This window comes from Rhodamnia argentea, chromosome 1 (assembly GCF_020921035.1).
Source record: "Rhodamnia argentea isolate NSW1041297 chromosome 1, ASM2092103v1, whole genome shotgun sequence".
Taxonomy (NCBI): Eukaryota; Viridiplantae; Streptophyta; class Magnoliopsida; order Myrtales; family Myrtaceae; genus Rhodamnia; species Rhodamnia argentea.
In genome coordinates, this window is record NC_063150.1 from 2,035,335 (window position 1) to 2,046,536 (window position 11,202).

The following is an 11,202-nucleotide window of genomic DNA, read 5'->3' on the forward strand; positions in this document are numbered from 1 at the left end:
TCAAAATGAGTGGAGGAGGCTGGATTTGAAATATAGAAGTAGAGGCACCACTTATGGATGATTTTATCCTATCCAATTGAACTCCTATGATATGGATATGTTGATTGGTGAAATTATTTTGCTCTATGATTTTCTGGATTCCTTGATCTTCAAATTTAGATGGGATCTTGAAAGGAGAAGCTGGAATTTCACAATTTCGATGAACAATTTTTATCTTTCAAAGAGGTGGATGATTAGATTCAATGACTTGGCCATCATCTAATTGCCACTTGTATTGTTTATCTAAAACAAATATTTCTTTATGTTTAAGAAAATATTTTTCAAACCAATCGAAGAAAAATATATGAGCTCCAATTTGGTCAAGGAATTCATAATATTTTTCCTTGACCCTTTTGGCTTGAGTTTTGAATTTATCAAAAAACCAATTTCAAATATTAGTATTTTCTATAGAATTAAACTTTTTGTTTACAAAAATCCAATTAGCTACACAATCTTTTTCCAAAACGAAGCATTCTCGATCCGGGACATTGCACTCTGAACCATCATCTTCCATTTGGGATTGAGTGGGTTCGAGCGACCTTGGATCCCGCCATTGATAATAAACAGGTCTAGAGATTCCCGAGTTAGTTTCAATGCCACTCAAATTCAAGGGTGGAGCACTAGGACTATGAAGTCTTTGTACAGAGATATTGATACTACCTTGACTACTTATTGGCAAAGTAATGACAGGACGTATATTTGGATGAAGATCTACGGATCTTCGCGAAGAGGAGACATCGAAGGATGGCCTTGATTTGATATCAAAAGATCGGCGAGAGAATTGGATGGTTACTCTTCCCTCCGGATGTTGAATGATATTGGTTGGATCATTATTCTGAACAACGGTTTGGGGTATTAGATTTTCTATTTCCCATTGTTCGGGAAGAACCACGTCATTCCAACCGATCGACTTTGGAATTATAGCATTAGATCTCAAAATATCAGTTTGTAAAAGGAGGGTTTCCCCTTTAGGAGCTTTATTCAATGTATGGATATCAAAAGCAGAGGACATGGCTTTGTAATGAACTTTCTATATGAGAGAGAGAGGTATTGATCCTTCAGCTACACCATAATTATGAGTTTTGATTTGTAAGACAAGGGATTTGAGAATATTATTGTCTTTCAAGGATATAGAAAAATTTGAATAATAATCAAAATGAATGTGGCCATTGCAGTGACTTGTTTCTACAGTGGCGAGTATGGAATCTCCATATCTAAAGAGTCTTGCCTTTCTTAAGACAAGAAGTAAAGAAGTATTCAAACCTTCCTTGAGGAGTGGTTTAATCCCTGTTTAAATCATTCCAAAATGAAAAATAATTATACTTTTGACTATGCTTTTTTAAAGATTCTTTATTCAAGAGATGTGTCAAAGAATACGAAGAAGAGAGAGGGATGTCAGAGCCATATGCATGTAGGTTGTTCTTAACTGAACAATTTGTTCTCTATCATCTTTCTTTTGTTTAAGGATTCCGCCATAACTGATTTTTAAAGCATCTGTTTCAACAATTTTGGAAGCATAAGGATCAGCAAGATGTAGACAATGAATTTTCTTAACAATGGATTTTATCTTCTTGACAGTATTAGTATGTAAAGAGGTCCATGGGACCGGATTTTTCTTTAACCTTTGGTGTAAAGGTTTGCAAATGATATTGATATTGGGTATGAAATCAATCACATAATTGAGACTTCCTAGGAATCGTTGTAATTGAGTCTTGTCTTTCAATTCGTCAGGAAATTTTTCCACAAATTGGATAGATCTCTCGATTGGTACAACAGTACCCAAGTGTATATAATGTCCCAAAAATCTGATTTTGGTTTTGAAGAGCAAAATCTTGGAATGGGATGATGCTAATCCATTCTTTTTTGCAATATTGAAGAAATGATTGATATGTTTGAAATGAGAATCCATATTTGGAGAATATATCAAGACATCATCAACATATACAATTATGAAATTGGAGCAATGATTAAAAATGTCATTCATCATTCTTTGGAATTCCGAAGGAACATTTTTTAATTCAAAAGGCATTACATTCCATTCATCTCGGCCAAAAGGAACAGTGAATCCCGTTTTGTATTTGTCTTTTTCAGCTATTTGAATTTGCCAAAATCCAAATTTCATATCAAATTTAGAAAAGACTTTTGAGTTATGCAATTTGTTCAAAAGATCTTTCTTATTGGGAATCGGATAAGTATGTATGTGTGTGTGTATATATATATATATATATAAGAAATAGATGTTCTACGGCAAGAGTATCAAAGATGCTAATTCTTGTGAATTGCACCCTAAAGTAATTTGAGTGTCTTGAAGCAAATTAAATACTGTCAAGAAGATTTTTGAATTCTTTCACGAGAAATTATAGGGCTAAGCACTGTGTGAGTTTTTCAGTGTAATTGGGACTTGGGAACATCGAGAGTATTTGAATATGATTTTAATATCCTTTGTAACGCTTGATCTATAATGAAATTCTTAATTGCTGCTTTTTCCGTGAACATAAGTCTCCCGACCGAACTGCATAAATCTGATGTCCGGTTTATTTTATTGTTCTATCTATATTATTGTTCGATCTCTTGCTTCCGCAACATTTAAGACAATTCGTGAAATTAATCTAAAAGGGGGCAAAATATCATTTTGTTTGCCAATAAAGGACCCAGGAGAATAGGAAGCGGTGGTGAGACAAAGGTAAGAGCTTTCCAAGCACTATTGTATTTCTCTGGTCATTGAGGCAATTGGTCGGAGTGTCTTGTTCATGCCAAAGTAAGCAATGCATGTTGAGCGATACTAAGTCCCCATGTACTATATAGTTGATGCGGCAGTATGTGCAGATTTTAGTCAACATGTATTGCTGTATGACTTTAGTAGCCACGATTTATCTAGCTTCATTGATACAGATTTTTGAATAGGAGGAGATGGAGATTCCAGTATTCTTAATTGCGAAGCTGATGGCTGGTATGAAACAGGGCGGTCGAATGGCCGTGCGGCACCTCGCGGACCGAGTCCTCGAGCCGGAGGAACTAGATCACCTGCCCCGCCCTTGGCCGTCTCGTGCGGTCTGGGTGCACGCACCACAGCCTCACCATCATCAGGCACTCCATCTCCTCCCACTGGAACACCAAGCCCAATGCCTCGTCGGCTGCGCTGAGGACCTTGCCGGTGGGGTAGAGTTGCCAGACCCACTTGTGCAGCGGGACCGGATCTCTCCGGTGAAGGATAGGTCTTATCCTGGGGAAGCGGTTTATCGTCGAACGACCAGAACACGCTGAGGTTCTTGCTTCCAGAATTGTAGGTCACGACAACATCGGTTGCTTTCCCGCTGTGCAATGCCGGATCCCATCCGGCATAAATGAGAGACTCAGAGCCGGTTCTTATTGATTCCTATGTGATGCACCGGGGGATCAAACTCCAGGTTCACAAAAGTGTCGAACTCGACCATGACGATCCGGTTCGGAGGCCCCTCATTAGCCGTGCTAGCGTTGAACAATCCCAGGAATCTACCAGCCAAGTTGGGCGGGATCGGGATCCCGACAGGAGCAAGGAAAAAGGCAATGCCATCGCTGTAATGAGCAGAGCCGTCAGTCCGGATGGTGAACGAGAAATGGGTCGAGAAGTCCGCTTGGCGCCCCGTGAGAGGATCCCATCTGCGGACGGGCTTGGCGTACTGAATCCGGCCGACCTGGTAGCAATGCGGATGGCCCGTGGTGAGATCTACGTGTCCGTACGCGGGCATCGCTCCTCCCTCATACAGTATGTCTGTCGTATCCGTGTCGAAGCTGTCTATGTTGAAGGACAGGGGAGCAACAGAGGGGATCCAATGGCAGCAGACAAGGCAGAACAATAACAAGCGAGCGCGCAACGAAAGAGAACGGGGAGAACTGGGAGTCGGCATACTTAACCACCCCGGCTTCGGCCGGAATCGGATAGCCCCAAACTGAGAGATCAATATGTTACAATTAGGGTGCTTTATAATGAACCCGAGCACACCCAACGGCGAGCGATCACAGATCAAGCAGCTTCTACGATGTTTCATCGTACTCTGCTAAAGTCAATGGGACAAATTAGTCACGAAGGGGGACAGTAATGTGGTGGGACCGTGGGGGTGGTGTCGATTGCTATCTTCCAACGAAACGTTGTCAAACTTCTACGACGGTTCACCGTGTTCTGCTGAAGTCAATGGAATAGAATAGTTACGAGGTGGACAGTCATGTTGGGAGCGTACTTGCTGTCTTCCAGTGAAATGTGGTCAAACTTGGGGTTACTTGGGTGTGTCCCATCTAAATCTGAAAATGATACTTTCGTTTCTAACAGCGGTAATACCGGTAGATACCGCAGATTCGTACCTTAATAACACGTTTATCCCAGATCAATTTACAGAAAATTTCAAACTGAAACATCCATGATGCATCTGCTCAACGCTACCCTCCTTTAGCAAAATCTGATGTGGAAGTTGATTTGAGCTAATATATATTGGTTTGAGATTTTTCATGAGACGAACATGAGCTTGGAATTGATGCGTTAGGGATTTTAGGGATATACAATTTATTTAGATAGTGGGCTTGATATAGAGCTAATTTCCTAAGATGGTGAGATTAAAATCTATTGCTGCCGTTATTTGTCAATTGGAGGAAAAATTGCTAGTGTTCTAGAGAACCATGAATGGTCGTTGTGGAGATGGAAACTGACTGATCGATGAGCCCAAGTTGAGCGGCTTTCGATTACATAAAGCAAGCGAACGAGCGAGCGAGCAACTATGGATGAATATATTGTCAATTTGAGGTTACATAAGTGATATATATTGCCTTCCTTGTTCGAAGATGCGAGATGAATCAAATTTATAACATTTGTGGAAAATAAAAAAGGATTGAGGAAAGATCTAAAAGTGAAAACAACTGAAAACGTTCCCTTAATTATTTTCAATCTTTCCACCCGGCCACGCCAAAAATCAAAACATGGTTTCGACGAAAAATATTCTTTTGATTTAAGTATTTAATGGACACGTGACGCAAATCTCTAACATGAGATGAGTGCAAGGTGTGACAACATTACCTTCGGGGTCTTACTGGGTTAATTGGCACGACACAAAACGAACATCTAGGTCTAAGCAGCTACGATGTTGATAATTTTGAAAAAAAACTAGCGGCGATACTTGGACGCGTGGGCGGATTTAGGACTAGGGTGAAAGATTTTTTTTTTTTAAGACAAAAAATAGGCCGGGGTGAATTTGGTAGTGTTTTTTTTTAAGGAACTAGGCTTATTTGAAAATAAAATTTCGAAGGATACAGACATATAATAGTATTAGTAAATCAAAATCGTAACAATGAATTACTTTGAAATAGGCGATTATGTTTTTCATTATACAATTATAACCTTATGCTCTCCACGCTTAAATTATCAAAGAGAAAGTCGGCCCCAACTCAATTTTTTCTATCTTCCTATAATTATTGCATGTTCTATATAAGTGCGTTTAGGCAACTTCACAAGACATACTTGGAACTCACATAAAGGGCCTATCTAGAGTGATTTTTACTCTTAAGTTTCTCGAATTCACATGAATTGATTGAAAACTTTTCAAAATATTTACGGACACATAGTATAGAGTTTTTTCATGATCTTTTCTAACCTAAGAGCAAAAAAAAAAAAACCTTTTATCGGGCCGCTCTCTGAAACGATGAAGGCATGTTAGGCCTTTATTTGAAACAAGTCTATTTCAGGCTCTTGAGAAAATAAGGGCACTTCGGACCATTAGATGGAATTTTCCCGTTAGTTTTTTGACATTTCGAATAATCTCTCTTTAGCACCAAGAGAGAGATAGGGAAGAAAAATAAAAAAAATAAACACAAAATGGAGACCAACCTTGAATTTAATAATCTGTTAATGGGAATGATATGCTGAAAGGCGAGACCCATAAGGGATATTATTGTCAAAACACTAATTCGGAGAGAGTGGTAGCCAAAGAGGGAGTGGAAAAAGCGTGACAAAAAAAAAACCCCCACTTTTAGTGAACTTCGGACTCATCAGAGGCCCTCACTAATCTCATGAATCGAACAAGACGCGAATGGCCCCCCAAAAAAAAAAACAAATTGCTTGTACTCGGTCGTCTGGAGGATCGAACCCGACACGCATAACCCATTCCTTGACCTCTCTCTAAGTCATCCCCGCGGGGTATACTTCTACATGAGCATATTTGACGGTCCCTTGATTTTGCATTAGCCACGGTATGCGTTCGTGGATGAAAACTCACTAATTTTATGTAGCTAACTCAAAACAAAAGAGAAATCAAACTGCTGGCCCTTAGTGTAACGTCCTTTCCCTAAACAGCCATAATACTTTAATTAGCAAGGAAGCTCTCCCACAATTCCTTCATTACAATGCAATTGTTTCCTGCGAAAACATCAAAACAGACAAAGGTAAAACCGGCAAAATGAAATGGCTCGAGGGTTGCTCTCACGAAGGCGTGCAGGAACGAGACCCATCTGGGAAAGACACCGTGGTTAATAATAATCTGCATAACATTACATAGATTATTACCTCAATCTTTTAGACTTTAACTGATCGAGAAGACGAGGAAGATGTCAATGGTTATATGCATTGTTGTTGCTGCTTCTCTTTGCGGTTGTGAGTATTGGATATAGCGTCTAATTTGATCTGCTTCTTTATCAACCCTCTCCTTCCTTTGCCCATGAAGATAATCTCCAATTCATGATCAAAACATGCCAAAAAAAAAGAATTCTCTCTCTTCTTTTTATTTATTTGTTGGATTTTATACATAACGATGTTGTCCATTTTTCCTCTATTTATTTTGTACAAAGTAAAGATGAAGATCTGTTGTATCTTGGGAGGACAACCGCTAAAGTCGTCGCATCGAGTTTTGCACTTCAAGTGCAGAATTATCTTCGGCGATTATTATGGGACCTGAAGTCCATGAATAGACACACATAGCTCATGATCCTTTCGGTCCAACTTTTGAAATTGGATGTCATGTAAGCAAGTTTCTGGTGAATTCTTGCCGTGCGTGTTCTCTTCAAATTTGATTGATCAAATCGAACATTTTTGAAATAATTTTTGCGAAATCTGTACAAAAATACACTAATAGTTCAGAGAGCAAAAAGAAAAAAAAAATATTCTAACTCATCGCTTTCCTATTTTGTGAAATTGATAAGTATTTGAGAAAAGAAAAAATTTATACGATTTACTATCTACAATATCTCCTTTACTTAATCGGAAAATTCATGGCATTCCGTTTATTAACTTTCGCCATTGGATCTCATGTGTTACGTCCGTTCATGAATTTTCTTGGCCAAGATGTTATTTTCTTTGCCAAGAGAATTGGAAATTGTGGAAGACAAAAGTCAGAGATTTTCAAGAAACGGTGTATTTATCCGGTCATTCAGGCAATAATTCCTTGGAAGGGCCCGGTCACTCTCATATGTGCGAGCCTTTAATGCCGGATTAAGACCGAAGAAGATGTTCTTGGGTGCACTGAGTTCATGTGAATTTAGTGCATCTCAGCCTTTAAGATCAAGCAAATTCAAAAGGGGAGTGTTTCATTTTCAGGAAAAGATGCCACGGACGATTTCAAAGGTGTCGGCCATAGCAGCAGCGCCGGAGCGGTGATGGATGAGTACATCGTCCGGGACGTTGACACTTAGACTATTCCGGCGGGAAGAGCCGAAGCAGCCTCACTACGACCAAGACAAGACATTGGAGTTCATTACAGAACTCCTCCTGGACCTCGGACCCCTCACGATATTGGGTGCGGCTGTCGGCATTCGCTTCTCCTCCACCAAATCGACCTAAATTAAAGCCCGAATGACACTAAATTTTGTCACAGGTAGACATTTGGAAATCAGCTAAAGAACAAGTTCTAGATGCCTTCCCAAATGGTCCCGACCGCTGTGGTGGATTAGGGTTCTGTATACTTCTGGATGTTGCTTTCGGTCTCATTGTAAGTGAGAAAATTGCCTTCTCATCTGTTTTTTTTTTTTTTTTTCTCGAAGTGATGAATGCGCTTGTCCTTTTGGATCGGTAATTCGGACATGGTAATTCGGACAAAGATGGGTAACAAACTGAAATTTTATTTTCGTGGGATCGGTAATTCGGACAAAGATTGTAACCGAAGTAAAGTATATGCAGTAGTATGTGCAGATCAATTCAACATGTGTTGCGGGATGACTTTAGGAGGCAGGATTTGTCTTGCTTAATAGACACAGACTCTTGAATTGGAGGAGATGGAGATTCCATCGTTCCTAATTGCGAAGCCGATGGCCAGTACGAAAGTGGGCCGTCAAGAGCTCCACGTGGGAGCTCCGGGACCGGGTCCTCGAGCCGGAGGAACCTGATTGCTTGCCCCGCCCTTGGTCGTCTCGCGGGGTCTGGGTGCACACACCACAGCCCCACCATCATCAGGCACTCCACCTCCTCCCTCCGGAACCCCGAGCACAATGCTTCATCTGCCGCCGTGAGGATGTTGCCGGCAAGGTAGAGTTGCCAGACCCACTTGTGCAACGGGACCTGGATCCCTCCATCCTCGTAGCTCCTCCGGCCACAGGCGATCTCCAGGGCCACAACGCCGAAGCTGAACATGTCGGACTCCTTCGTGGCCTTCCCTCCGATCAAGTACTCCGGCGCCAGATACCCAAAAGTCCCGACCACGTCTGTCGTCTGAGTCCTGAACCGGGGGTCAACGAGCTTGGCCACTCCGAAGTCGCCAAGCTTGGTGCTAAAGTTGGTGTCCAGCAGCACGTTGGCTGCCTTAATGTCCCGGTGGAGCACCCATTGCTCAAGCTCCTCGTGGAGGTAGTTGAGGGCGGACGCAAGGCCGAGCGCCACACCGTACCGCACGTCCCACGGCAGGCATCTCCGGGCCCCAAAGAGGTGGTGGTCGAGGCTGCCGTTGGGCATGTACTCGTAGACGAGCAAGAACTCGCCTTCCTCTTGGCACCACCCGACAAACGGCACCAGGTTTCTGTGTATCGTTCGGCTTATGATCTTCACCTCGTTGACAAAGACCTTCTCAGAGTGTCGGGATTCCGCAAAGATCCTTTTGACGGCAACCAGGCGATCTGAATCGCTCAAGAACCCTTTATAGACTTGGCCAGACCCGCCTCGTCCCAGCCTTCTATCCTCTGCGAAGCCGTTGGTCGCGGCGAGCAATTCCTGATAAGTGAACTTCGCAGGCAATGTGCTGATCTCGATGTCAGTAAGGGCAACATAACCATGCTTTTCACTCTTCTTGACCAAGAAAGAGCAAGACCCTGCAGAGATCACCAGTGAAAAAAATGCGACGGCAACCACGACCAGTATCCTTGACCGGTGAGGTTTCCAGTTCACCTCCTTTGGCCATGATCTATCCAACGGCGGCGGATCTACGACGTCCAGATTCGAAGTGAACTTCCATGAATTGATGCTGTGTCTCTCTGGATGAAGGCCGGAAGAAGCTGAAAACCCGATTGCTACATATTCGGGCACGACTTCCGCAAGATCGATGTGGCAAGAAAGCGAAGGATATGTCTTATCCTGAGAAAGAGGTTTGTCATCGAACGACCAGGACACGCTGAGGTTCTTGGTCGTAGAATTGTAGGTCACGAGAACATCGGTCGCTTTACCGCTGTGCGACGCGGGATCCCAGGGGGCATAAACGATGGGCCTGAGCACGTTCTTATTGATTCCAATGTGATGCACTGGTGGATCGAACGCCTCGTTCACATAAGTGTCGAACTCGACCATGACGATCTGGTTCTGAGGCCCCTCATCATCCGTGCTACCGTCGAACAATCCCAGGAATCCACCGGCTGAGTTGGGCGGGATCGGGATCCCGACAGGAGTGAGGAAAAAGGCCAGGCCAGAGCTGTACTCAGCAGAGCCGCCAGTATCGATGGTGAACGAGAAATGGGTCGAGAAGTTTGCTAGGCGCCCCGTGTGAGGATCCCGTATGCAGACGGGCTTGGCATACTTAATCCGTCCCACCTGGTAGCGATGCGGAGGATTGAGTGTGGTGAGATCGACGTACCCGTATGCGGGCGTCGCGACTCCCTCGTACAATATGTCCCTCATACCCTTGTCGAAGCTCTCTATGTTGAAGGACTGAGGAGTAACGGAGGGGATCAAAGGAGAGCAGACAAGGCAGAACAAGAACAAGCGAGCGCGCGACGAAAGAGAACCGAGCGTCACGGCCGGCATCCTAAAATCGGGCTTCGGTTGGAATCGGATCACCCCAAACTGCGAGATGAATATGTCACAGTAGGGTGCCTTATAACGAACTCGAGCTTTCCTAACTGCTTACGGGACACGGCAAAGCAATCACAGACCAAAGCAGCTTCGACGATGTTTCATCGGATTCTGCCAAAGTCAAAGGGACAAATTAGTCACGAAGTGGGACAGTCCTGTGGTGGGACCGTGGGGGTGGTGTTGATTGCTATCTTCCAACGAAACGTTGTCAAACTTCTACGACGTTTCACCGTGTTCTGCTAAAGTCAGTGGAATAGATTAGTTACGAAGTGGACAGTCATGTTGGGAGCGAACTTGCTGTCTTCCAATGAAATGTGGTCAAACTTGGGGTTACTTGGGTGTGTCCCATCCAAATCTGAAAATGATACTTTCGTCCCTAACAGCGATAATATCGGGAGATACCGCAGATTCGTACCTCAATAATACTTTATCCCAGATCATTTTATAGAAAATTTCAAACTAAAATATTCATGACGCATCTGCCCAACGCTACCCTCCTTTAGCAAAATCTAATGTGGAAGTCGATTTGAGCTAATATACACCGGCTTGAGATTTTTTCTTGAGACGAGCATGAGCTTGGGGTTGATGTGTTAGGGATTTTAGGGATGTACAATTTATTTAGATAGCAGGCTTGATCTAGAGCTAATTTCCTAAGACGGTGAGATTAGAATCTATTGCTGCTGTTATTTGTCAATTGGAGGAAAAATTGCAAGTGTTCTAGAGAACCATGAACGATCGTTGCGAAGATGGAAACTAATTGATCGATGAGCCCAAGTTGAGCGGCTTTCGATAACATAAAGCGAGCAAGCAACTATGGATGAATATATTGCCAATTTGAGGTTACATAAGTGATATATATTGCCTTCCTTGTTCGAAGATGCGAGATGAATCAAATTTATAACATTTGTGGAAAATAAAAAAGGATTGAAGAAAGATCT

At 42.7% G+C, this 11,202-nt stretch overlaps 1 protein-coding gene across 2 annotated transcripts; it reads right to left on the bottom strand.

Annotated features, from left to right (window-relative positions):
* Window positions 1–8,145: 8,145 nt before the first annotated feature.
* On the bottom strand, window positions 8,146–10,368 carry LOC125316518 (L-type lectin-domain containing receptor kinase IX.1-like). 2 transcript variants are annotated; one of them, XM_048284962.1, is made up of 2 exons: window positions 9,410–10,368; window positions 8,146–9,367 (listed from the first exon to the last, which is right to left on the bottom strand). In XM_048284962.1, exons 1-2 carry the CDS (start codon window positions 10,214–10,216, stop codon window positions 8,189–8,191), a joined length of 1,986 nt encoding a protein of 661 aa, XP_048140919.1. In that variant the 5' UTR covers window positions 10,217–10,368; the 3' UTR covers window positions 8,146–8,188. The 2 variants fall into 2 exon arrangements, with proteins under 2 accessions (XP_048140919.1, XP_048140915.1); XM_048284958.1 differs by having other exon boundaries at window positions 8,146–10,368.
* Window positions 10,369–11,202: the final 834 nt, after the last annotated feature.